Source organism: Aythya fuligula, chromosome 11, assembly GCF_009819795.1.
Source record: "Aythya fuligula isolate bAytFul2 chromosome 11, bAytFul2.pri, whole genome shotgun sequence".
In the NCBI taxonomy this organism is placed as follows: Eukaryota; Metazoa; Chordata; class Aves; order Anseriformes; family Anatidae; genus Aythya; species Aythya fuligula.
Genome location: NC_045569.1, coordinates 9,204,751 through 9,231,212, shown reverse-complemented (window position 1 = coordinate 9,231,212; position 26,462 = coordinate 9,204,751). Strand labels below are relative to the sequence as shown.

At 58.1% G+C, this 26,462-nt stretch overlaps 1 protein-coding gene across 2 annotated transcripts; it reads left to right on the top strand.

Moving 5' to 3' along the window:
• The first annotated feature begins 4,676 nt into the window (after positions 1-4,676).
• Positions 4,677-26,022, top strand: SEMA7A (semaphorin 7A (John Milton Hagen blood group)). Of its 2 annotated transcripts, none has more exons than XM_032195079.1 (14): positions 4,677-4,881; positions 17,050-17,183; positions 17,873-17,923; positions 18,186-18,281; positions 18,406-18,490; positions 18,761-18,871; positions 19,947-20,086; positions 20,412-20,590; positions 20,775-20,883; positions 21,544-21,742; positions 23,276-23,391; positions 23,979-24,130; positions 24,671-24,738; positions 25,464-26,022. In XM_032195079.1, the coding sequence occupies exons 1-14, from the start codon at positions 4,770-4,772 to the stop codon at positions 25,808-25,810; spliced, it is 1,899 nt and encodes a 632-aa protein (XP_032050970.1). In that variant the 5' UTR covers positions 4,677-4,769; the 3' UTR covers positions 25,811-26,022. The 2 variants fall into 2 exon arrangements, with proteins under 2 accessions (XP_032050970.1, XP_032050969.1); XM_032195078.1 differs by having other exon boundaries at positions 25,461-26,022.
• The last annotated feature ends 440 nt before the right edge of the window (positions 26,023-26,462 follow it).

The window sequence follows — 26,462 nt, the reverse complement described above, 5'->3', positions numbered from 1 at the left end:
GCGGTGGGTGCCAGACCCTTAGGACAGACCCTTTCAAAGCAGAATTGGGAACTGGAATTGCTAAGGGGTCTGTTTGCCAAGTGCTGAAACACAGCCATTCCTGCAGGAGAGCACAACGCAATGCTGCCCTGAAATCCAGGCTCTTCCAGGAAGCAGAGGAGCGCAGCGTCCAAAAAAAGAAATGCCAGGAGCTGCAGGTAAGCCAAATAGTCTGCCCTGCAGGGCCCTTGCAGGAAGACAGAGCTGGCACGCTGCGCAACGTTAATACATCAATATGCAGCTCTCGTGGTGGAATTGCAGCAGATCAATCTCACCAAAGCAACTTGTTTGTTCTTTTTGTTTTAATTCCCTTCCAAATGGGAAGGACCGTGCACTGCGTCAAAGGAGGTGATTCTCCTGCTGTATTCGGCGTTGGAGAAGCCTCACCTTAAATATTGTGTGCAGTTCTGGGCTCCACGACAAAAAGGATGGAAGCATCCTTTTCAAAAGGACTGTCCTGCCATGGTGGTCCTTGGAAGCATCCAGAGGAGGGCCACAAAACTGGTAAAAGGTGGGGTGGTGCCAGCCTTGGACAATGCCCTCACAGATCTGCTTTAATTTTGGTTAGCCTGACGTGCTCAGGCAGTTGCTCTCTGAAAGTCCCTTCCAACTGAACTGTTCAGAGTTCTATTAACTGCCTAAAACCACTTCTGAGGGGCACGCACAACCTTGGCAATCTGAGCAGGAGACGTGTTTCTTGCTGTTTTGCTTCCTGCCTCGTCAGCAACTCGCTGAGCTGCTCGTCAACAGCACTGCTTGTTAGAGCATTGGGCATCGCGTTGTGACACATCTGCCAGACAAATAGCTGCCTTTTAGTGACAAGGCTGAGCTGTGCTTTGGGGTCACGTAGAGCTGAGTTAATTTGTGCCCGTTCCTGAGGCAGGACCCCCGCAAGCTGCTGGGTCAGTGAATAGCGTCGTGAAGCGCTGGCCTGGGATGAGGCACTGGGATTTTTTCAGCAAGGGGACCCATGCTGCAGAAGGGAGAGCACCGAAGAAGGGACAAGGCAGCTAGGTTTGTGGTGCTCTCCGAGGAGATAAGCATGAGACCGCTCTGCCGCAGGCTTCCTTTGGCAAGTGAAGGAGTAAATTTATCAGAGAAAAGCTGCCCAGGGGCACGTGGTTCCTCCACTGGCTGATTTTAAAGCCCCGAGGGTGGCACGTGGGGACTTCTCATCCCGTGGGTGACCCTTCCTAGAGCGGGGATATACCAACCGGTCCGGTCCAGCTTCAGGAGGTGGAGCAGAGCTTGTATCAAAACAGGGTGCCAGAGAGATTGAAGCGAGGGCTGCGGCTTTGGAAGGCAGTGGTTGAGGTTGCCCCGCTGGTGACCGCTGAGGCTGTGTGGAAGGAATGTGAGTTGGAGGGTGGTTTGTATGTTTTGAAATCAGAATGTGGCAGCTTACTGGTAAGCGATCCACTTTACTGCTTTTCCATCTTGATTTATGCAAGAACTACAAGTCCTGTAGGTCAGTGCCAAAAGAAACAGCGAGTGGAATTTCACTTTTTTCCTCTTCAAATTCTTCTAAGTCTACCTGCTCCCAAAGGTGAAGTGCAAGGGGTAAAACGTGGCAGCTCTGGTCTTCCAAGTCTCTGTAATGCTCATTTATAATCATGTCCCGGCCTCGTGGGGCATCGGCCCATCCAGCAGCAGGGTCTCTGTGCCAGCATGTGCAGATTAGCAGTCCTGATCTCATCCAGGGAGGGAGTGTGGAAACACCTGCATGCATCAGCAGTGACCGTCCTGGTGAATGTCCTCAGCCCTTTGTGCCCCGTTCAGAAAGCTGCTCCTCTGGTCTTTTCTGAAGCTGTCACAGCCAGAGATCGAGCTACGCCTGTTAGCTTTCTGGAAGAGAAGGCACAGCAGAGAGAAGATCTCACCTGGTTTTCACGGCGATAAGCAGCTCTACGAGCTTGGCTGCTCCTCCATCCAGCCTCAGGCACTCAGCGTTGCTCCGTGCTGCTTCGTATCTCTCTCGGGGCAGCCCTGCCTTCGGGTGGCTTATAGGTGGGTTATTTTCTCCATGCGTGGCACAGCGTGAGGCTGCTCCCTCCAGCCTCCAGATCTCATCTGTATGCTGTAACGTCCTGTGCAGGCTGGGTGTTTGTGCATGTGAGTCAGGCTCACCCCAGCTGATCGCAACTGTGCTGCTGCACTGGGGGTGCTTGCAGGGAGGAGGAGGAGGAGGAGGAGGAGGAGGAGGAGGAGGAGGGATCCTAAAGAGAGCTGCAGCTGCTGGGGGGAGCAATAAATCATTGGGGTGAACGCTCGCTTTTAATGGGGACTGTTGATTTAAGGAGAGATGTAATCAGCGTGTTGGGTGGGATGCTTGTGTATGCCTACGTGTTCCACTGCATTTTTTTTCCCTTTGCTGGCGAGCTGACCCATAGAGATGGCTTAGCAGCTTTGTGTTTAACGACGTGTGATCTCCTGCAACCCAAGGGCTGAGGACAAGCACCCGACTGTGCTGACGGCTGGGGCTGCCTGCTGTGCGCTGGAACTGGCCTGGCCTACCCCAAGACCTTTCTCCCGGGGATTTGTCAGCCTTCCCCTATCTCCAGGCGTGGAGCTCTGACAGTTACGATCCAGCACAGCGATCCCACGTAACAGGAGCCTGCAGCAAGCTGTCTGCTGAGTCTTCTGCTCGGCGTGGGTGCTGCAGCATCAGTCTGAATCCAGGGCCACAGCGCGGTCGTGCTCATGGGGTGGCTCAGCCGGTGGCACGGGAGATGGAGTGAACGTTTCCAAACTCGTGGGGGAGTTGGAAGCTGGATTTTATACACAGGAGCATTGTCTTTAGCTGTAGGTGGGGGAAAAAAAAAACACAAAACTGTAAGCTAACCATGCAGGGTACCAAGCTTTGTTAGTCAGAAGCAAGGCAAAGGGCAAAGCAAAGGATTTACAGCTCTAATAAGGCAGAAACTCGCCCAGTTCATCTCTGAGCAGAACCCCTCTGTGTCACCACGTGGTGACTTTGTTGAGAGTGGGAGTTCAACGCCAGTCTCCCGGCCCACCAGCTGTGTTGGGCCGCGAAAGACAAAGCAGATAATGTATGCGACTTTAATAGGGTAGCCTAAATTTGGGGTAGGTACAACATGCCAACTCCCTGCGTTTATTAAGGAGCCAGCATGGGTTGTACGGCTTTGGCTGGTGGTTCATGAATGGTGCCCTGATGTTTCTTTTTCACTTCTGACTGTGTGAAAGAGCCTTAATGGATTACACATTTTTCAGCAAGCCTTCTCTGACCTTTACTGCACGAAGGCAAGTGCGAAGGGGGGTTAGCACCTCTGGGGGCCCCGGGGTGGGTAAAGAAATACCCGCTTCTGGGGCAGAGTGGGCGGTTGCTTCGATGCGAGCAGCCGTGCAGAATGGTTCAAGGCTGGGAATCACCATGTCCAAAAGTGAAAAACCAGAGATGATCTGTGTGTTATCATGCCGTAATTACCGAAGCAGATATTTGGTTAAAGAGAGAGCTGAAACCCCATGCTTAAGCTTGGAGGGAAATTCCTCAGGGTCCTTACAAATTCACAAGCAGCTGGCTCATTAATTTTTTTTTGCTTCCTTCAGAATGCCCCCTCGCCCTGCCGCTGTTCATCTCCGTCAGGTGCGGGGCGGCCCTGGGTCTAGCTTCAATACGGACTTTGAAGAGCACAGCTGCATCTCTCAGCCCTGCGAGTTCCCCACGGGGCTCTCCTATTCTGGTCACGTCCGACCTTGCTTTCCTTGTGCGTAATTCCCTGCTCTTCTCATTAACAACCCTCGCAGCGCTCCACAAAGACTGTCAGCCCTTGCTGGCCTCCTGATGGCGAGAGGAGGTCTGGCAGAGCACAGTGACTCCCCTCAGCCCTGCGGCAGGCTGGCCCCAGGACCAGGTGTGCCTGGCATCTCCTCCTTTCGGAAAAGGGGAGCGCAACGGAAGTCGGGGCAGGGTCCTAGGGAAGGGAATATGTACTCACCACGGCTCGTAGGAGGATTTCATACACTCAGTCACACCCACACTCTCATCCAAATATGTGTAAGCTCCGGGATGTGAGTTTGACTGGTTTAGCAAGGATCACTGACACCAAGGAACGCTGTCGTCGTGTCTGGTATTTGTGTCAGGAAGAATACCAGACTCTTGATGACAGATTTTAGGGTCATCTCGTGTGTTATTAGGACTGAGGCTTTGTTATTATCTTCTCATAGCACTAGCAGCAAGAAGGCTGATGCGTGAGATCAGCTCTGTCCATGAGCTGTCCCTGCTGCAATGCCAGAGCAGGGCTGTGCTGGCTCCACGTGTCCCCTGAGTACAGGAGCAGCACCCTTCGTTAGCAGTGGCTGCACCCTTGGGGGCTGCTGTTGCTTCTTGTGCTTTCTCATACAGATATTTTCATTCTTACTTCATTTATACCAACTTCAGTGTTCCTGATATGAGCCTCTTCGCTTTCTGAGTTTACTGCGGGCCGTGTGCCAGCTGCAGCTTTTTCAAGAGGGCGATCGAAGCCGTCAGACCCCCACCTTTCCCTCCCAGAAGCGGGGCTGAAAGACAGGAGGACCAAAAACTCCAGCAGAGCCTGAAGATACCACGGGCTGAGGATCCAGCCTAAGCTGAGTCGCTTAAAAAAGAAATCGAAAGGGCTCAGCCACGCCTCCGCCTACAAATCATTGGTTCTCCTTCTCCATTGTATAAGGCAACCGATGCGGCTGTCAGCTTCACAAGCTCAGGATCTCAGCTCGCCAAAGCGCTGAAAATGGGCAGCAGGTCCCTGGTGGCCCTCCTGGCGGCCCTGTGTGCCTGCCGGCTGGGGGTGCGTGCGGCGGGGCGCTCCAAGGTGAACCCCAGGATCATCACGGCTCCCCAAGGTGAGTCCTGCCCCAGACGCAGCGCCGGCGTGCGCAGCTGCCGGCTGCTCCCCGTGCTGGTTTGTCCCCTCTTTGGAGGGCAGTCGGGCTTTTCTGCATTGCTTTTGTCTCCTCGGGGGGACTTGGGGCTCTCCCTGAATCGCCCGTGATCTCTGGAGGGGCTTCTGGTGTCCTTGATAGCTTTTGGTGAATTTCTACAGCCGCCTCGCTGCCAAATCCTTTCCTTTTTGTATTCTAAAAGCGTTTTCCTACAGGCTGGATATGTTAAAGGCTGTCAAAAAGCTCACGTCCTGAAACGGGCAGAGTAAGCGTTTCCTCTAACTCACGGGGAGAAATGGAGAAGTGTATTTGCATGAAAGTTACATTTCTAATTAATCCGGCTTGCTTAACCTGCTAGCTAGCCGCACGTGAGTTCGGTAACTAATTATTTACAGGGGGTGTCTGTTCTCAGGGGCAAATATATCCAACGGCAGTGACACAGGAGGATGGGGCTCTAATGCTAGCAGAACTGAACAAAGAGCTGCTCTGGAGGAGGGGGCTTACGCGGAGAGCGCAGCCCGAGATTCATGCGTTGAAAGGAGCAGGGTAGAGCTTGCTGGTTTTATCACGAGTCTTCCCAGCTCTTTGAGGAATACCCTCCAGGGAGGCTTTAACAAAAGACCCCGTCTTGTCCCCGGTGGTTATGGTGTTTGTCTAACCCTGGGGCTGAGCTGAGCTGCAGATCTCATGCTGCTCTGCAGTACAACAGCTCCTCTGTGCGCAGAGAACTTCAGAGGACACGGATTTTCTGTGGTTTCTTCTGGACCATCTGTTATTCTTCTGCCGGGCTCGTTTCTGCCTGGGATGAGGGGCCAGGAGCAGAGGGAAAGGCCGGGGGTGTGTGAGCAGAGGTGGCATCTAGCTGTCAAACCTCACGCTGGAAGGGAGAGCGGCTAAAGGTTGCCATTAGTAACGCCTCATTAATTTCATCCCCGGGTAAATGAAGCGGGTACAAAAGAAACTGGTACAGAAGTGGAGCCGGAGGATGGGGTCACACGTTTCTCGGCAGGAACTTCCCCTGCCCCGCTTAAGGGAAGGGAAAAGTTGCGTTGCTGCTGGGTGCTGAGGTTGGAAACGCCTGTTCTGGGGTAAAAGTGGGCTTGGGGGGGGGGCGGAAGCGGGCTCGAGGGGTTCCTTCCCACCTGCTCTGTGCCGCTCTTGGCGTGCACGCGTCACACGCTCATTTGGCCTTTCCGAGCATCTGTGTCAGATGGTGGCTTCCCTGACATTAAACGCAGCGAGGAGCTGGCGCCGAGGAACACCGAAGCCAATTAGCGCTGGGATGCTTCCCTCAGAAGGGATCAGCTTGTGCTTTTCTCTGTGCTTTCTTTTTTTTTTTTTTTTTTCTGTGAAAAAGCTAAAGTGGGACACGACTTCAATTAGGGAGCTCGCAGGGGCAGCTGCGCGGCACGCTTGCTGAGAGTCACTCGTGGGGCTCGTGTAACGGGTTGCGTTGTGCTTGGCATCACCTCTGCCCTTTGGGGAGCGGCTCTGCCCGGGGTGAGGCTGGAGCATGGCTCGGGGTGGGAGGAGAAGTGGGACAGAGGGCCAGCGGGGCCGTGATGGAGCCCTCTTCAACTTCCCCAGTGCCCCAAACCCGGTGAAAGGCAAGCACAACGCCTTCAGGGTGGGTGACCCGCAGGTCAGCGTGCTGGGGCTGGGGCTGGTGCCGCTGTAGGGTTTGGTTTGCAGGTCGAGCCCTGGCAGCGGGTGGCGCAGGGCAGCATTTGGGCTCCTCGTGGCTCGCCCTGGCTGTGCTGGGGCTGTGTGCTCCGAGCAGTGCAGTGCTGGCCTCGGCCCTGGGCTCTGCAGGAGCTGGCAGCTCTTTAAGTAATTAAATTTCTTACATGCCACGGCCCAGCGCTAGCACCAGGTATGGAGGACGGAGAAATTCCCTCCTGGCACTGGCCTGAGCCCAGCCCTTTCCAGGAGGGGAGCGTAAGTGTGCAGCATCCCTCCCCGGGCTGCTGCTCTGGGGGAAGAGAAGGAAAATGGCACTGGGAGAAGCTGCAGCTGCCCTTTCCTCTCTCAGCCCCTGTCCTGCTCCCCTTGTTGTCACCCTGCCGGGTCTGGGGAGATCCCCAGCCCCGCTGCAGGCAGCCCAAACCCCTCTCTGCTGTTTCACCCCGCGGTCCTTCATTGTCTGATCGCCGTGGAGGAACTAGGTGAGGTGACATTGTGTGCTGTCAGCAGAAAGAAAAGGCTGCTGGCTTCGGTGGCACAAGCCAGAGCTCCGCTCTGAAGACAAAGAAACCGAGTTGGCCTGCCTCGGGGTCGGGAACGGCCCGGCCTTAAGTGATTCTGCAGTCCTGGGGACGGGGACGTGCAGCACTGGGTGCCTGGAACAAAGTGTTCTGCAGCTCTGCCTTTATCTCTCCTGGAGTGCTCTGCACATAAACCCAGCCCCGAGGCTCGGACAGGGCGCCTGCTCTGCCTTTATTCTCCACTCCTGACTCTGTAAGGCAGCGCAGGATGGGGCGAGGCAGGGGCACGTTTTCCCAACCAGCAGCGTTTAGCCCCGAAGGCGGTGGGGAAGGAGCTCTGGAGCTCTGGCAGCAGCCAGCGCAGGTGGCTGGCTCCCATATAACGCTGGTTAAGCAGTTCTTTGAAAGCACGTCTGACTCTGCAGGATTTCTTCCTCTTGGGGAGAAGGCAGAGCAAAGGGCTGAGGTCAGCTCCTGACCAGGGGTCATGTCTGAAGTGCTTCAGATCCCTTTTTCTGCTGGGGAGTTTGTCACCTTCCCCTTCGCAGCTCACCCGGCACACATGGGCAGGGGTCTGTGGTGCCACGTCCCCGATCCGCTGAGATCTGCGGGGTGGGGGCGAGTGGAGCCTTAGCAGCCTGTGCTGGTACAGAGGCAGGCGTATCAGGCGAGAACACGGTGTGCAAGGTTACATTTCCTTCTGTTTGTCCTCCCCTTCTTTCCCTAACCAAACACCGGCCAGCTGGGCTTTGTTTGGGGAGGTGCACGCAGCTCCCACGCCGAGCTCCTGCTCGCCAGCCCTGGTAGCAGAGCTGGGCAGAGCTCTCCGGGTGCCAAACCCTGCGTGGAGCGGGGAGGTGGCCCCCCAGGCTGCTGCCTGCTGACCGGAAAGTCACCGAGCATCGGGAGAGCAGAGGAGCCCGAGGGCAGGGGCAGCCAGCTCCTCTCACCGGGGGTTCGTGCGGCACGGAAATCGTTTTTAGCCACCACCACTCTTCAGCCTGCCGTGTCCTGGCTTACCCCTGCGTGTGTAGACCTGAGAGAAGCTCGCGGCCTTTCCCTGGCTCCCTGCTGCAGTCACACCTTGGGGTGGGATGGAGGCTGATCGACAGACGAGGCTAACGGGGCTTTCAGGGCTGGAGGGGACTGGTTTTGAGCTGTTCCATAGCTCGCAGGAGAGAAACCGGTGTCGCAGGGCAAGAGGAAGATCATACACTTGACCCTTGGCTGCCTCAACCGAGTTGAGGAGGCTGGGGCCGGTTCAGGAGGACTCAAATTAGAGTTCCTGGAAAAACCCCACTCTGCCCCTAGTCCAGAGGCTGTGCCAAGCCTCAGCTCAGTGGGCTGGGAGGAACGCTGCCAGCAGCGAGTGCCCCTGCCTCCAGGAGCTCTTCCAGGAGCTCTTCGTGCCTCCTCGTGCCTGCAGCTAGCGAAGGAAGGTAAGAGCTGATAGGGGACGGAGGTAAGAGGAGAGGTGGCAGTGCCACCACCAGCTTCTGCTCCGTGGTGCCACCGCTTTCGGAGGTGCCACGGTCCCAAGAGTGTGAAACATCTTGTAGGGTACTTCTACACCAAGCTCTCGCAGCATCAACATTTCCAGGAGAAAGCTTCTCACTTTCCCAGCAGTGCTATTTTCTGCAGCCGGCTCGTTTTCACAGGGTGGGAGATGCTGGTATCATAAAATGTTGGTTGAAAATAATTTCTTGCTCTTCTGTGCAGATTGGAAAAAAAAAAGACAAACAAACCGAGTGAGTGAATCACAGCCACCTCCTGTTACCAGAACGTGACACAAAACCAGCAGATACGGGCAAACTAATAAAAAAAAAAGAAAAGTTGTGGCTGCCTCACTGCAATGCTCGGGGCTGGGCCAGGGCCAGAGCCGCAGCTGTGCCAGCCCTCAGGCATGGCCAGGGGCAGAGCTGGGGAAAACGGGGCTGGAAACCCTTCACAGGTGATATAGTCCAGCTCCGTGTCCTAAGGCAGTCCGAACTAAATATAAACTTCAAGGCACGATGCTTTTTAAAGAAGCAGGAAGGCTGGGATTGGAGCTGCAAGGAGGAAATTGCGCATTGTGCAGCTCAGCTCAGCTCAGCTCCGTCCTGCTGAGCCGCAGCCTCTGGAGCGGAGCTATTCCTGGGTGCCCCAGAAATAGGACTTGTTTCTCCTGTTCCTCATCTTCCCTTTCTGCCTTGCTGTGCCAGCTCCACCCGGCGTGCCCGTGTCCGGTGTGTGCAGGGAGGCAGGAGGAATGCTGGCAGGCTCACAAACACCTCCTGCAATCTCCGAGAGTTTCAGAGCAGCTCCGGGATGGAGCAAGAGGTACTCCGTGCCCCTAATAAACCTCATCCAGCCTTTAGCAGAGCTCTGGTTCTCTACTGCTCTAACCGCCCAGCCCCAAACCCGAAGCCAGTTGTCTTGGCAGCCCCCAGCAGCTCCGACTCTGCTTAGACTGGAGGGAATTGTTTGCCTGCGTTGGCCGCGGAGAGGAGCAGGTGCCGTGGGCTGGAGGAGCCGTGGGAGTTTCCGTGCTGAATGCGGGGATGTTTGCAGGCAGACACAACAGCCGGGGGGTTGCTCACACTGGGAAAGGGTTGGAAAGTCTGGCCAGGGTTCGGATGCCTGGCCAGCTTTTACGAGCTAGCAGTGGTTTGCTTTCCAAATCTGACTAATGCAGCCAAAAATGGACAGGGAAGAGGGGATGTGGTGTGTGCTGGGGACAGTGGGATGGGGATGCTTGAAGGTTTGCGTAGCCTTCCCAGCACGAAGCCAGAAGGGATGGGAAGCCTGCGGCAGGGATGCAATGAGTGTGGCAGGGCCCTGCTGGCTCAAGTCCCTTTGCTGCGTGTGTTATCTCATCTGCTTCGTGGAGGGAACTGGAACTTGGTCCTCGCTCCGGAGCCACGCATCTCTCCCTGCTCCGTGAAGCTGGTGCCCTGCAGGGGCTGGGGCATGCAGCAGAGGGCTGGCAGCCCAAAGGATGCTCAGATGCTGCAGGCTGTGCTGCTGTCAGCGGGGAGATGGCTGCTGGTTAGGATAATAGGGAAAGAGGCTTTTGCACGGGGGTTGTGCGCAGAGGTGCTCGCGGCGGTTTTCATCCTGGAAGGCTTTTTATGAGAAGCCGCCCTCTGGAAGTTGCTGTGCCTGCTAGGAGGGGCAGCCGCGCTCCGCAGATAGCTCTCCTGCTAAAAACATCCTTTTGTCCTGGGTTTTCCAGGGGCCGTACGACCAAACACCGTAATCACAGGCCGAGGCTCCCCCGGCTTCCAGCGGAACACGGCGCAGCTCGGGTCTGTCATTACGGAGAGCCTCTTCTGGAAAGGAACAAACCCCGGCTCTAAATTTAGCAGCCCCGGTCGGTGGGGTGCAGCCTGCAGCTCGCTCGGGGCTGGCAGGGGAAGCGTACCTGCGAGATGGCAGCCCTGGCTGCGAGCTGCCTCCTGGGGCACCCGGGAATCAGCTCTGCTCTGGGCTCGGCTTGCAGAGGCACGGTGCTGCATGATTTTGGGAGGGGGGACGTGCAGAAGGGGCCGGGGCATGTTGGTAGCGTGTTAGCCTGCCTCCTTCCTGCTGCCTGAGCGTGGAAAGCACCGCAGTGCCTGTCACACAGTCATTTTGCGTTTAATTAGGAGAAAGCTGCCTTTCCTGGAGCGCCAAACACTGGCTCGAGGCTTCAGAGGGCTGCGCGGTGCTGCCTGCGCTTGCAAAATCCCGGCTGATGGCTTTGAATTCAAGGCTCGTTTCTTCTGGCTGCAGGTTAGGGGGCTTTTCTCATTGTTGCTCGCTGAGGGGGCGTTTGGGACCGACGCCTGCTCTGGCTGCAGCTTGGCAGCCCCTCGCAGAGGAAATAAAGGCTGTGCAGCTCACAGAAAGCCTTTGGAGCAGGCGAGCCCGTGCCCAGCAGCTGCATTACCAAGCGGAGAGGTTTTTCCCTTTCTTCCTGCCCTGGCTCACCCCTGTGCTGAATAGCGCTGCCAGGCCGCTGCAGAGCTTACCAGAAAGAGTAGAAATCATTAATCTGCCCGAACGCTTCGTGCCTTTGATGCTGCTTTAAGAAAGCACGTTTGTCTGGCTTGGCTGTGCTCTCCGAGCTCGAGCCTTTCCTCCCGCGTTAGCGCAGCCCTTCTGGGCACGTCGGGCCACGCAGGGGCTGGGAGCTCGAGCAGGAACAAAGCACTCGACATATCCCCGATAACACCGGCTGAATTGTTTCCTCTGCTGCGGAGCATTTTGCTTTTCATGGCACGAACATCCTGCGATTGCAGGGGCTGCAGGAGCGGCCGGGGAGGAAGCCAAAGAGCAGGCAAGCAGCGGGGTTCGGAGGGAACCTGGCTTGGCTCGGGGCGGCCAAGTCCCTCTGCAGAGAGGAGGGAAGACGGCGGGAGGTTTCTTGGCAGGTGATTAAACGGGGCTCGCCTCCAAGCTGTCTTGGGGGCGAGACAGGCTGAGAAATAGCAAGCAGCTGAACTGCGCCGCTCGCCTGCTGCAGACTTAAAAGAAGAAAGAGGAGCGAAAGGCGTGAAGGCAGGCAGGTGTGGTTTTGAGTACCGTGGGCTTCCCAGCTGCGTGTCCCCCCTCTGTGCTTTTGCACCTCCTGTGGTGGCAGCAGCAGCTTTCTGCAAGCGCTGAGCCCTTTGTGCGTCCCCTTGATGCTCTTCTGCCTGCAGCGGGCTGCTTCTGCTGCCCGGTGCTGGGCTCTGTGCTTTTCCACGTGAAGGGATGGTCACGGGTGGAAAATAAAGACAGCAGCCCCAGCGCTCGCTCTCAGCTCGGTCCAGCTTTCAGGAACCAAACCACAACAGTTTCTGCCGGATGGAGGCCATGGGCACGTCACCATCAGGGCTTTTACAACCCAGGCTGACGAGAAAGCACGTTGCTTCCGCGGGGAGCCCATTTACGCTATCCTTTTGGACACACCCTTGTTTTCTAGGGTGCAGGAAGTGCATCCTTGGGAATGTGGCTGCAGCAAGGCAGCGTGCTGACCCCATCTGGCCAGGACCCTTCCCTGGCCCCACGTCATGGGGTCACAAAATGCCTCAGAGATGACTGATGGCCCCAGGATGGTTTGTCTGACCTGCTTTCCTGGTCCCTGCCGTTCCCAGAGCAGCTGGCCACAACCTCGTGGACTCCAGCTGTACCAAAATGCTTGTGCTGGTGTTTTTTTTCCTGCCCACGGACCGGAGAGATGGGGGCAGGCTGCCCACAGCCCTGCTGTGTAAGGCTCTCGTGGTGGGCAGGCGGGCAGCAGCTGCCAGGCGTGGGGCATGAGTGGGGCTCCCCCCGTCACGGGGAGCTGTGTGGTCGCCGAGAGGGCTCGGAGGAGCAGGAAACACATGTGTCTGCATCTGGTTTTTTTTGTTGTTGTTGTTTAAAAAGACATTTTTAGCACACCGGCTGCCTTGTTTCCATCACTGCTGCCCCACGGCTCTGGAGTGGTTTAGCCCGTGCCATGGGAGACTTGAGGGATGAGGCAGGGAGATTCAGCACCCTAAAAACACCTCTGGGGAGAGGAGAGACCGGGAGGGGAAAGCAGGCAGCACAACCCCCTTCTGGGGTGCTCTGGAGGGAGGCGAGCTTGGAGGGGTCAGGGGTAGGAGCCTCGAGGGCTGGCTCAGTTCTGCTCCTTTCGGTCTGGTCCCTTCGAGCAGTGGCTGCTGTCACCTCCAGGCCAGGTTTTACCTGAGCAGTGCGAAGGAAGTGGTTTTACCTCTTTCTCAGAACCCTCCCTCCCTCCCCAGGGAAAAGGTTATCGCTTTCGGCACCTTGAGCTGGCTGGGGGCGAGCTGGAGACCTCATGATTCACAGCCCTCCAATTCCCCTGCAGCAGGTCAGAACAAAAACCCCAGGGCGCCCCTCCTGGGTTGTCTCATCTAGAGAAAAAGCATTTCTCCAAAACCAGTACTTTTTGCAGAAAAGTCCCAGAAAGAGCGCTCCCAAGGGGAAGGTGAGCCAGCTCTTGAATCACCTCCCCTGCCCAGCCGGCCGTGACGACAGGAACTGGTTTCCTTGTGTCACGATCCCATGTGATTTCACGGAGCAAGGGAAGCCTCATGGTGAAACTGGAAGCGTGGCGTGGTGTCGGGGCTGGGTGAGGAAGGCGCTGAGGCTGGGATCTCCTCCCTGCCTTTAAAGGACAGCTGCCGACAGCCCGTGCCCCGTGCCGTCTGTCGTGCATCCGCTGAGCCTGGGTGGCCCCGATACTCCCAAAAGAGAGGCGATAAGTGGAGCTCTCCACATTCCTGGGGTTGCTCAGCCCTGACTCACGACGGCACAGGTGTAAGTGCCCGGCCGTGAGTCAGCACCGAGGGGAGGCTTCTCCTCCTGCCTCCCAGCCAAGCTCAGCCCGTGCGGTGAGGATGGATGACGGCGGAGACGGTGACGTGCCACGGGGAAGGTCGTATCCCCTCCCGTCAGCTCAGGAAGGAACACACAAAGCCGGGGAGGCGAGGGGGAAAGGAAGGAGCCAGCAAAGGATGGGCGCTGTGATTCAGGCAGGCCCTACGGGCAGCAGGGCAGGTGGCGGTGTCACCGGCGTCACGCCGGCAGGGTTGGGTTCATGATGGTGTTGGCACAAGTCCTAGTGCCGCTTAGCAATCGGGTTTGGAAACCTCTGTGTGCCCCGAAAGGGCTCAAATCCTCCTGTGGCTGCCTGGATGGGAGCTTTTCCAGCTGGGGCTGCACAGATGCTCCCCAGTCCCCGTGGTGCAGAGCAAGGGCAGTCCCAGGGAGCACGTGAGCTCCCTGCTCTGCCTGATTTTCCCTCTTCATTTACCCAGGCAGAGTCCCCAGCTGACAAGAGTTATCAGCAGTGAAGGATTTCTCAGGGACATTGCTCTCGGCTGCATCAGCGCTGTGCCCGAGAGGCGGAAGGTCCCCATCTCTTCTTTTTTAATCCTAATCTTTATTTCAGTTCTTCCTTTTAAAACGCTGGCGTCAGAGCAGATCCAAACAACCCCGTCCATTTTAGGGCAGCATCAGGGACTCGTCGCCCTACAAGGACTCGCCTGCTGCCCGTGGCCCTGATGAGCATCGGGGGGCCGCAGAGGGGCTGGCAGGATTCCCCTTCAGCCAGGAGGACAGCGGAGCTTTGCAGCTGACTCAGCCCCCGAGCTGGGGATGGAGCTGCTCTGATGAATTGGTCTGTAACGAGCCCGCACTCCCATGCTGTTTCCCTGGCTGGAGCATCTGCAGACAGCTGCTTTGAGGAGGAGGCTGCGAGCAGCTTCTCCTGCATCCAGGGCACTGCCCAGGCTCTTGGCTCCCGGATCCGCAGCAAAGCAGAGCCCTTTGGCTGTCCTTAAAGCACTGATCCCCCGAGCCATGCCTGAGGTCAGCCTGTGCCGTCCTCGGCCCCACTAGAAGCAGAATTTATCTGTGCCACTCTGTTTAGGGTGGGCCTCCCTGCCCTTGTCTGCAGCATCTCTTGTCCTTCATCTCCTCCATTACCTCACCCTCCAGGCATCCTCCGAGATGCACTAGGCTCCCTCCCTCTCTCTCTCGTTTAATATTATTATTATTCTTCAATCTGCTCCGGCGTTCCTCATCTCGCCGGCAAAGCACAAAGCTGCTCTTTCTCCTATTCATCCCTCCGGCCCCGGGTTAGCATTTCAATTGACAATTGTGCCATTGATTTGTGTGCTGACAGTGGGCTTTGCATTAAATGCCAGGCGGAGAGACTCGACCGGGTTAGCAGGGCCCTGGAAATCTGCCCGCCCCCTGTTTTCCGAAGCTTGGGGTCGTCCCCTTCTCTGGGAACGTAGCCTGGGCACTGCGCCGTGCCCTCAGCCTTTAGATGCCCTCATCCTCATCTTCCCCATGGCTCTTGGAGCCTTTCCTACCCCAAAACCGTGGCATGGGACGGCAGGGCTGCCCCCACGGACCTGCTGGATGTGAAGGGGATCGAACCTGTCGCCAAAGCCCGGCTGTTGAAGGCAGAGCAGGGGCTGAAGGCCAGCTTCACAGGCCAGCCAGCACCCTGACCCAGAGGCAGGGGCACCCTGCTCCCGCTCACGGAAACACCTTTAGAAGTCTCCCTTCCAGATCAGGGTAAATCAAAGCTGGAAACGCCTCTGGGCCCTGGCTAGCAGCGGTGTTTATCCTCAGCTCAGTGATTCAGAGCAGTCCCTGGGGAGCAGCAGGATAAATAATGTGTTGGCGCCAACCGAATTATTGTTTTGGGCTTGTTTGTTTCTGGCTGCTTGAAGAGAAGTGTGTCCTTGCTAGCAAGCAGGTTGGCACAGCTCTCGGAGCCGACCGAACGGGGCTTATGAAAGAGGAGCTGCGAGGGAAAAGCCCCAAAACGAAACCGAGGGTAGCACGATCGCAGCGCCAGGTGCGTGCAGGAGGGCGAGAAGTGGGCAATGGCCACGGATCGAGGGCTGGAGGCTTGAAAAGAAGAGCAAAAGCGTGCTGAAGTCCAGCCAAACCTGCCTGTGGTGTGCTGGCCATGGGTTGTGCTGGCTGGGGAAGCTTTCCTGCAAGCGCCCCACGCGTTAGCCAAGAGCTGCAGCCCGGGGGGTGTCCCAGCCAGCCACCCCGAGGAGCTCCCCTGCACCACTGGTGTGCTGAATTGGGGGAAAAAGCCCTAAATAATCAGGCATTCGGGAGTCTGAGAGACCTCTAATACTGCTGGTTTTTGTTTTTTTTTGTGTTTTTTTTTTCTAACTTTGGGCTCTGTGGGGTGTTGGCAGGACCCCTGCACAGCGCGCTCCAGGCAGGGAGGAAGCATTGGGCTGTGCGGCGATCGTCCTCTGCCCCTGCCAAGTGGCCCTATAAATAGAGGGACACGTGCCACTGATTAATTGCCTGTCTGTGCAGCCAGCCAGCTCCCGAGGCAAACGCAATCTTTGTCTGTCTGCTGGGAACAGCAGCGCTTGGCAGGAGAGGCCCTCTTCTTGGGAAAGAGGGAGAGGAGGCAGATGTGGAAAGGGAGAGCCAGCGAGGTCAGTCCTGATCCGAGGTTTTTCCCCTCGGCGGAGCTGGATTCCACTCCCTCTTGGTGATTGCTGCGAACTGCAGCTAGGAACAGGGCAGCGTCCAGCTTGCGGCACGTGCTGCCGTGGTGCTGAGCCCTGCAGGGCTGCCGCAAGCTTCAGAGGAGGCAGCACCAACCCGGAGGGGCTGCAGGACCTCTGCCTCCCACCGGGAGAGAGCAAAGAGCCTGGGGGAGGATGCTCGAGGCAGTGCTGGCTGACCGTGAGCTGCTGCAGCCTCCCACACCTGAGCTGGTGATGCAGAGGGGAGAGGAGGACGATGCAGGGAACAGGAGCTGGGAAGGCTAGAAGGTGAAAGAGGAAGGTGCGGTGGGGAGGACGAGCTGCCCTTCCTCCCAGCTGGGCTCGGGACGCTTCCCGTTTGCAGCAAGCGGTTGTGACACGGGGCCTGCCTCTTGCAGCTCACCTCCGGGGCGTGCAGCTCAGCTTTACCTGCTTCCTTCCCCTGCACCATCGGGGCTTTGACCCCGGGGGTTGTGTTCCAAACCTGGTGGCTCCAAACCTTGTCAGTCCCACCTCAGCCTCCAGGGCAGGAGCACGTGCACGTAGCACCACTGTCACCTCGGGGCTGGGGGCAGGAGACGCACCTGGCTGCCGGGGAGCTGGGGATGAGGCACTCGCAGCTCCTGCTCGCCTCTTCCAAGAGCCTCCCGCATCAAAGTCCTTCCCCCTCCATCAGCAGCCCCGCAGGGGCCAGGCAGAGCCTTGTCGTTGCAGAGCTGTGCTCTCCGTGGGGCCGGCAGGATGAAGGCACGGCTCTGAGCCCGAGCGCTGCCTGGCGCTGTCCCAGCCGCCCCGCAGAGCCCCGTGTCCTTGTTTTTCTCCTCGCTCGCCCCAAGGACGCGGGAAGGGAGCCCAGCAGCCTGCGTTGGCTGCGGCTGCTCTGCAGCAGGCTGCGCTTGTGCTGATGAAAATCTTCTCTCTGCTCCTCCCAGGCACGAGGGAGTATGCCTTTCCGAGGAGCGAGAAGTATCCTGTCTTTTACCACGAGGAGAACACCTCGGCCATCTACGTTGGGGGAGAGGGGAGGCTTTACTACCACGACTTCGCGACCTCCGAGAGCTACATGGTAAGGGTGCTCTGCCTGCAAGCCTGGCCCCAGGGCTCTGTCACCAAGCACTCAGCATCCTTCCTGCAGCCTTTGTGGGCAGCAAAATCAGGACTGGAAGGGTCCGGTCTGTGCCCAGCCTGCCCCACCTGCCCACACCATCGCTGCGTTCAGTGCCTGCAGCGCAGGGGAAGTGTCCTGTGCCAATCGTGGGTGGGTCCTTCCCAGGCTGTGGTCCTCCTGAGGTCTTTGCTGCTAGGATTTCTCAGGTGGGGCACCCTTTCTTTAGCATGGGAAGGGATGCTCGGACTCGTGGCACTGGGGAGGAGCTGGGTTCCCCTCCTTTGCCACTGTCACTGCCCAGGCTGCTTTTTCTCAAAGGCAGCAAGTTCTGGATCAGCTGGGCACCAAGTTGAAACAGCAGGAAAGCCCCAGGGGCAGTTAGCTTTCACATGACCCATTCTTCTCCTTCTCAAACAACCCAATTGCTGCAGTTTGTGCCCGGAAACTTCCCTTCTCATGCCCAGGAACAGCAGGGGTTCGTGTGTCCCAACCCTTGGACCCCTCGAGCTGGGGGGTTTGATGGCCTTCTCACTGACATGCTGGCTTTGCTTTGTGCTGAAAGAGCAACTAACACATGAGACGCAGCCCCCGTTAGCTGTCTTGGAGAGGGAAGCAATTAAAGCTTCTTTCTTCCTCTTTTATTCCAGGAAGACTTCCCTGTGGAAAATGGAGGACAGTGCTTGAAACCTGGGAGTCCGGTAGGTCCTGCCCGTGGGGGAACAGCGTGTGAGGTTTGGGGGGCTTGGGGAAGGGACTCTGTAAGCTCCTCATGTGCTTCCTCTGGGTGAAGAGCTCCAGTGGAGGGCGGGTGGGATGGTGTCGGTACCCTCCTTTGGGTTTAACACCTATGGAAAAATATGAAGCCACATAGCAGGGTGCTTGGTAGTGCTGCAGGCTCGGAGCTGCAGGGCCGTGCTGTGCCATCAGCAGCTGCTCACGGGCCTCTTCTTTCTCCTGCAGGAGGACAACAAAAATTTCATCACCTTAGTGGCGAAGCACGGAGATGGGATGTTGGTGTGCGGGACCGGCGCCTGCGCTCCCACCTGCTGGAACTTGGTACGCTGGGGTTCCGAGCTTGCTTGGCTGGGGGAGAATGCAGGCACCTGGCTCTCCTGCCCTGTCCTGGAGTGATTGTGCTTCTTATCTCACCTTATCTAAGGCCCTTTCTGTCCTTCCCCAGACGCAGAGGCAGAAGAGCTCTCCGCAGGACGGCAGAGGTCTTGCTCCTTTCACCCCTGACGCGAATTCCCTTGTCGTCGTTGACTGTAAGTCTGACTGCTCGCGTGCCATGCAATTAGGGTGGGCTCTCCGTAGCGAAAAGGGGCACCTGGGAACCCTGAGGCTGCCCCGAGGGCTGCATCCCCCTGCTTTAGCTGGCACTCTTGCTTTTGCCTCATTGAGCTGCTCGTCCTTCTGAGAGCCCCCTCAGCCCGTCTGCGTGCCCACGCACTTCTCAGCCCTTTGCTTTCCTTTCCCAAACCCTCCTGCCCCTGCTGGAAACCAGCCTGCTGCAAACGAGCCTTCCTGTCCCACAGATCCTGACATCTACTCCACCATCAAGAAGAGCCAGCAGAACGGCAAGATACCCCGATTCCGGCGGGTCAGGGGGGGTGGAGAGCTCTACACAAGCGACACGGTGATGCAGAGTGAGTACAGGAGCGTGGGATCCACTGCTTTGCCCTTCCCAGCAGAGAATTTGGGCTGATCGGGTCCTTTCTGGTGAGGAGGAACCCAGTGGCTGCCCCCAGCTCTGTTGCTGCCAGCTGGAGGAACTTCACCTCCTTGCTTCGGGGCCAAAGCAACTGGCACACGAGTTCCTCTTGCTCAGGGCGGGGAGATGGGGAAATGGAGAGAAGTGGGTGGCGAGTCCCGTGGCAGAGGCTGGTTGTGTAAAGGTGCCCATCAGCTGCTGGTGGAAAGAGGAAGAAGGGCTTCCAGGCGGGGCAGGGACTCTTTCCAAATCCCCAGCCAGCCGTGACTGCAGGGCAGGAGCCTGTTGGTCTGCACGTGGGGTGGGTAGGAACAGAGGGAAGGGACCCACCTCCACTTCCACGGCCTTACTGCTTCCCCCAAGCCTCCCCGGGGAACGGGAGATTGTTGAACCCCTGGCCAGACAGAAATCAAACCCAAACAACACCGGGGCAAGACAGGATTTGGGCATGCAGAGCACTGGCAGGGCAAGCCAGGCAGCAGCAAACAAACCCATGGGACCCAGAGCCACAGGGCTGATCCCACGATGACAGAGAACTCCCTGCCGTGGGGCTTCTGCCTAACGATGCCCAGAGGGACCCTGCTGCTGCTGGGGATGCCCTTTGTGGCAGCGATGTATTAATAGGAAAAGCATCACTGGGTTTTCCACGCCGAACACAAACACCGGGGCAGCTCTCCCCACCGAGGGAGTCTTCCTGTGTGTTTATAGCTCTGCTGTGCAAAAGGGAGAAGGGGTTTGCTTTGCTGCTAAGCAGCCGAGGCTGGGCTCTGGGGACTTGGCCTTCAAGGAAATGGGTGCCTGGGGGAGGGAGGGGAAGGAGAACCCGCTGGGAAGGCGGTGTATGAAGCGGTGGGAAGGTGGTGCATGGTCTTCCGTGTGCTGTGATCGGTCGTGTAGAGAAAAAGGGCTTGGGCATGTCCTTTACCCACCGGAGGCTTTCAGATGAGCTTGTGTTCCTGGAGTGTGCGTGCTCAGGACAAGGTTTTCTGACGGCTCGCTTCCCTTTTCAGACCCTCAGTTTGTCAAAGCCACCACATTAAAGCACGAAGAGAGTCACCAGGACAAGATTTACTACTTCTTCCGTGAAGACAACCCCGACAAGAGCCTCGAGGCACCCAGGAACATCTCCCGAGTGGCCCAGCTGTGTAAGGTACCGTGGGAGCAGCGTATGGTGGGGAGGTGAGAGTGTCACGGGGTGCTAAATGACCCTGCCAGCTCATCTGGTGTTACCAGCGTGTGAGTTGGCCCCACAGGCTCCCTGCACCCGTGTCCTTTGGCCTCCCATTGTGCCTGTAGGGGAGACAAAGCCCTGTCCTGTCTCGCTGGGCTGTTAGAGAGGTGCACAAGCATTGCAGTGCCCAGTGTCAGCTCTATCTCTGGAGAATCCCCCAGTTATCCACCCAAGATGCTGGACGGAGAGGGCTTTGTGCTGTTCTCTGCCAACCCCTGACTCCCTGCTCTTTCTCCCCCCACAGGAAGACAAAGGGGGAACCAGTTCGCTCTCCGCTTCCAAGTGGACCACCTTCCTGAAGGCCAGCTTGATTTGTGTCGACCCCGCCACCAAGGGCAACTTCAACTGGCTGCAAGATGTCTTCTTTGTCCCGGCGAGCAACTGGAGGGACTCCAAAGTCTACGGGCTCTTCACAAACACCTGGTGAGGGGCTTTGCAGGATGAGGGGATGCTGGAAGTCCTTGCTTTCAGCCCTGTGTTCTCTCTGGCAGGCACATGGCTGGAAAATTGTCAGAATGGACATGGGGCAGCAAAGTTTCAACACGTGCAGCCATGCCCCAGGTGATGGCCAGTGCCTCCCTGACCCTTTCTGCCTTATTGCTCCCAGGGGAAGCTCTGCTGTGTGTGTCTACTCCTTCGGGGACATTGACGACGTGTTTCGGACCTCCAAACTCAAAGGCTACAACGGTCCCAACCCAGAGATCAAGCCTGGGCAGGTGAGTGGGGGATGAAAGATGCCCACGTAATGAGGAGAGCTGCTCCCTGCCCTGCCGCTGCTGCTGCCGGAGTAGCTGGGGCAGGTGAGGGTCCCAGCCAGGCGGGCGCCAGGTTTGGACGGGCTGTAGGCACTGCGGGAAGGATCTGAGCTTCGTTGCTGGAAACACGAGGAGGCTGGATAGGGTCCAACACCTTTGTAGAAAGAAAAGGGAGAGAGGCCCTCATGTGCCGTGGCAAACAGGTCTGAGTGCTTCTGCGCGAGGCTGGAGGACAATGTCCTGCATTGTGCTCGCCAACACAAGGCGTTTGTCCACCCCTATCTAGCCCAGCCCTTAATTTTTTGATACGCAGCTGACCTGGCAGGAAATAGCAGCGTGGGGAGAGGCTGCTGTGGGCTGCTGGGGGATGGCAGGGTCTGAATCCCACAAGCTGCAACTTTTGCAGCAGGGGAAAGGCTATGGGACCGCCAGGTTTGTGGCTAAGGTGTTTGCCCTGTGCTTTCCCACCTGCTTTGTGATCCCGTGCACCTGACGGGGCAGGCAGCGGGCTCTGTGTTGGGGTGGGAGGCCCTGTGCCCTGTCCTTGCCCTTCTGCCCCCAAATGCCACCCCCGGGGATCTGCCTGCCTCTGACGGTGCCTCTTGTTCCCTCCCGGCGCAGTGCGTTTCCTCGGGGCAGCACACCCCCAGCGAGACCTTCAAGATAGCCGACAGCCACCCGGAGGTGGAGGACCGGGTGGAGCCCCTCGCCCCCAGCAGGAGCCCCCTGTTCCACAACAAGCACCGCTACCAGAAGATCGGGGTGCACAAGGTCTCTGTGAGGGATGGACAGCAATACACCGTGCTCTATCTGGCAACAGGTACTGGGAGCCTTTGGGATCCCCTGGCTGCTTTCCCCTTGGGGCAGGGAGCCAAGGGAGCTTGAGAGCAGAATCCCAACGCCTGGGATTTACCCTGTTGGGTGGCATATAGGTCTCAGGCTGAGTGTTTTTAGGGCAGACGAGGGGCAGCAAGGCCCTCCCCAGGTGCAGTTTTTAGTTTTATGCTGCCAAGCAGAGATCCTTTGACAAAGGGCCCCGTGCTGTCACCTCCTGTCCCTGCTCGCTCTAGTGCAGCGGTGCAGAGTTCCTGCGGCTCCGGCTGGAGGCATGGCCAGCTCATCACAGCCACCGGGGTCCCCACGGTGCTGGGCCAAGCCCGAGGTTCCCCTGCAGGCAAACAGGATGGCAGAGCAAAAGCTCCATCCTCTGTGCGAAGCTGGAGAGCTGAGTCAGGGCTGCCTGGCTTCTCAAGTGGTCTAAAAAGGTGTCTGAAAGGTCCCTAGCGCAGTGCTCCCCTCTCTTGCCCATCTTGCTGCCCAGGCTGGCACCCTAGAGCTCGGCTCATCCCTTTTCTGCACCTGCATTCTGTTCCTTGGCGTTTCTGAGAGGACTTTCCCCAGCTTTTGTTTCCCAGTCTGTGATTAAAAAACACAGACGAGTCTCTGTAGGTGGCCTGGGTTGGGCTAGGGCCCACCCATGCTCGTATTGTTACCATGCTCCAGGCGTCAGCTCAGTGCCTGCAATGCCTTCCAGATCCCTGCAAGGGAGCTTGTTCCATGCTGCAGGGCTTGGCAGGCAGCTTCCCACCCACGCTGGGGTGGGTGTGAAGGCAAGGGCCAGCACCTGGGGCGAGAGGGGGGTCCTATTCCCTGCCTGGCCCCTCCTGGGGTCAACTCTTTCTGTTCAGTGGGGAAGGGGTCAGCTATTTGGGAAGAGAAAAGCAGGTAAAAACTAAAAGAGGGTAAGTGGTGAGGATGCCCAAGCCCTCTTCTGCCAGGATCAGTCTTCCCACACCTCTAACAGATAAACCGACTTTCTTAAATCACCAGTTTGTGAAGTCATTTCACCGGGGAGGGAAGTCGGTTTACTTAAAATCCAGAAAGGCAGAAGTCCCGGTCTCAGCCTCAGGCAAGTGGTGAGCCAGAGCAGGGCAGCGATCAGATCGGAGATAAGTGAGAGAGCAGTTGGTTTGCCTTCTCCCAGGCCATTGTGGTGCGGCTGAACACAGCCAGCATGGCCACGTCCCAGGGGGTGACAGGGGAAATTGGTTCCTCATGGCTTTCGGCTGGGAGGATGGCAAGGCTCTGCCGTGGGAAGCACTATTGTTTGTAGGATGATTTCCCAGAAGCACAAAAAAAAGCCCCTTCTGAGAAAGGTTCCAGGCTCCTCTGGGGTGCTGGCTTCAGGCATACAGCCTCGCCTGGCTCTGCAGAACGGGCCTCGTCTGCCACAGCGGGGGCTGAGGTCCCAGAGCTGGTTCCCTGCCCGCTTTCCCCCCCTGAGGCCGCAGCCCCCTCTCCTCGCCTTTCCGCTCAGCCTCCTTCACCGGGGCTCTCCCGTCTTTCTTTGCAGACAAGGGATCCATCCACAAGGTGGTGGAGCTGCCGGAGGGGGTGCAGAACATCATGGAGATCCAGGTCTTCTCCAGGAAGGAGCCCATCCAGTCCATGATCCTGGACCACGAGAGGGTGGGTCTCTGCCTGGCCAGGCTCCGGCGTTAAACACGGCAGTGGAGGCAGGCACGGACAGCTTGATGCCAGCCCCGAGACCTGGAAGCAGTGTCTGGCTGGGTTTGGGGGGGATCCTAGCAGCCAGGCTGATGTCCCCAGGGCTGGATAACCGTTCAGACCTGTGGGCAGAGGAGCTGCTCAGGCACCACCTCTTCTGGGGGCGAGGGGAGGCTGTTTGCTGCCTGGGTCAAATCCCAGCCCGGTGTTCGGCTCCCCCTGCGGTTCCCCTCTCGTTTTCTGGCCCCGCTGGCAGCTGAGCTGTCAGACGGCGCTGCTGCTCCGTCCCGGAGGCGACAACTGATGCAGCAAACTTATTTATACCTCGGGCTGCTGGGGGGAGGATGGCTGCTTGCCCTCCCACGACATGGAGCAAGCTCCGTGCGGCTGCGCTGCCTGGAGAGCGAGCAGCCCTGCTGGTGGGATCCAACCCGGTGCCGCAGCGGCTGAAGCTGTGGGAACATTTCCTCCGAGAGGTGCTAGACGCTCCTACGGCAGTGCCGGGGCAGGGTGCTGCCTCGCTCAGCCCCTCTGCTTCTTTCCCGCAGGCGATGCTGTACGTGGGCTCAGCGAGCAGGGTGGTGGAGGTGCCCATGGCCATGTGCGGGCTGTACCGCAACAACTGCGAGAGCTGCCTGCTGGCCAGGGACCCGTACTGCGGCTGGGCCGGCGGGCGCTGCCAGGCCGTCCATCAGAACCCGTACGTGGCTCTTGTATCTCCTTTATCTCAAGAAGTGCCTAGCCCGTTCCCCTTCCTGGCCCCATTCCCCTTCCTGGTCCCGTTCCCCTTCCTGCGGCTGGTTTTGGGGCCGTTTTGCCATCAGAGGCAGGTCCCGTCGTGTCCCGGCAGTACCAGCACACACCTCTGATCCGGTCCTCCTGCACCACCCCTGCTCCGTGGGAGGAGGTGTCAGTGGGTTCCCTACAACCCGAGCACCCGGCTCCCCTCCTGCTGCTCGAAATGCACGCGGCTCCATCGCACCACAGGTTCTGCCCCATTACGCTCGCCCTCAGAGATGAAAATTAAGATTGTGGTGGTCGGTGGTGGTGAGGTGAGGCTGCTGGGTCTCACGTTTGTCATCCACCAACCTCCTGAGCACGGGGGTGGTGTTTTTCCCCACACAGCTCGGTGTTTAAACTTTCTGACCCACCACGTGCCTTAAGGGCCATCCCTTCCGTAGCCCCGGAGCGTGGCTTCCCTGCTGTTACTGCGTTGCTAACGCTTATTCCTGTCTGCCAGGGAGGTGCACCAGAACCTGGACCTGAACCCGTGGCAAGGAAAGTGCCAGAAGGGTGAAGTTATGGAAGGTATGTAAAAGGTTTGTCCATGGTGTGTCTGAGACAGGCTGACTGGTTCCCAAATGTTTGTACGGGTTGGACAGGCTGTTACAGCCCACTGCTGGTGAGCTCATGGTGACTGCACCGCAGCCGGGACACCGAGCGTGTCTCAGCTTGGAGCTAACCACTGGGTGATGTGTTTGTTAGCTAAAAACCAAACAAACAGTGTGGGTCAGGCCTTCAGGATTCAATCCCACGAGCTTGAAGCCTCTGGTGGCCAAGCTTGGGCCCTCAGGCTGAGGCTGAGACAGGCACGACCTAAATGACCCTACCCAGCCTGCAACTGCAGGGAGCAGCAGACGTGATGAAACATTTAACCTCCTACCCTAAAGCGAGCAGTCTGGCTGCTGTGCAAACATAGCAAGCTCACAAACAGCCCTTCATGTCCAAGGAGCTGTCAGCACATCTGGAGACATCTACACTGCCATAAACCATCTTGCTTGGCCTCATTTCTCCTCTGTGGCAAGGCTTGGCGCTGCCGTGGGGGGAGGTCTCGTGAGCTGGGGGCTCACGCTCTGGGGGTGCTGATGCCCAGGGAGAAGGGTCCCGAGGACTTCAGGTGTGGTTCACGCCCTGCTGTTATCATTAATTGGCCATGTAACGTGTCCCCATTGACCCACATGTTCTTCCCTCTGGACTTGTGTGGCTCCCGGAGGCGCCGGTCTCATCAAACCCTTCTCCCTCTCTTCCAGCAGACACCTACCAGAACATCACCGTCGTCCCTTTCTCTCGCTACTACCTCAACTGCCCCGTGGAATCCCACTACGCCACCTACAACTGGTACCACAACAACAGCCTCATCAAGACCTGCAACAACACCCACCCCCAGATGGACTGCTTCTACTTCATCCAGAACGTGAGCCACACTCACTACGGCCACTACCTCTGCGAATCGGAGGAGGACGGCTTCAAGCAGGCGCTGGTGCGGGAGCGCCTGGTGAACCAGCTCCGCTTCATGTCGCAGAAGGGCCGCGCCACCACCACGCTTGGCTCCTGGCTGCAGCTGCTCCTGGCGGCGCTGCTGGTGGAGCTCTTGCACTGACCAGGACGGGGAAGGGTTCCCAGCTTCCCGGCTGCTGCTGCTCTCCCCGCACTTCCCGTCCTGCCCCGAGGCGAGGTCCCGTTCTCGTAGGCGCTCCTCGGACGTGAATCTTTGTCCCCAGGGGGGCCCTGCCGCTGCGGGCAGCAGCCCCTCATCTTCGGCCTTGATGGAAGAGAGAGTGGGAGGAAGAGGCAGCTACAGGGCCAGGCGGAGCAGGGGATGGGGGGGGGGGGGAAGGGAAGGGGCACCCAGTCGCACGGGGGACGCTCGCTGTGCCAGAAGCGTGAGCGGGGTGGCTTCAGCCTGCCCCCGAGCGCATCCTGAGCGTGCACTGGGCGCAGACTTTGTTCAGGGGACTATGCAGATGTGCATGCACTGATCCTCAGGGCGCGACGGCTCCTCTCTTCGGGAACCTGCATGTGATGAAGAGGAGGAGTCAGCCCTTGGCCTTTCGGACTGTTTGATCTGTGCTTCCCTCCAAGTGGGGACTAATGCCTCCAGGTTTTTCGCGGCTAACGCCTGCCCAAGCTGGCAAGCAGCTGGATTTGCTCCCAGTGACACTCGCCAGTCCCCTCCTGCTCCGGAAGGGTTTTGTCCTTTCTCTGGCAGGCGGCTGTGCCCTGGGGGGCATCGGGGCTTGCACTGGGAACCT

Coding starts and splice junctions, on each gene's coding strand:
- SEMA7A (XM_032195078.1), top strand. CDS start 4,770: ATGGGCAGCAGGTCCCTGGTGGCCCTCCTGGCGGCCCTGTGTGCCTGC. Junction 17,924..18,185: donor GCTTGAAACCTGGGAGTCCG/GTAGGTCCTGCC, acceptor TTTCTCCTGCAG/GAGGACAACAAAAATTTCAT. Junction 21,743..23,275: donor CGTGCTCTATCTGGCAACAG/GTACTGGGAGCC, acceptor CTTTCTTTGCAG/ACAAGGGATCCATCCACAAG.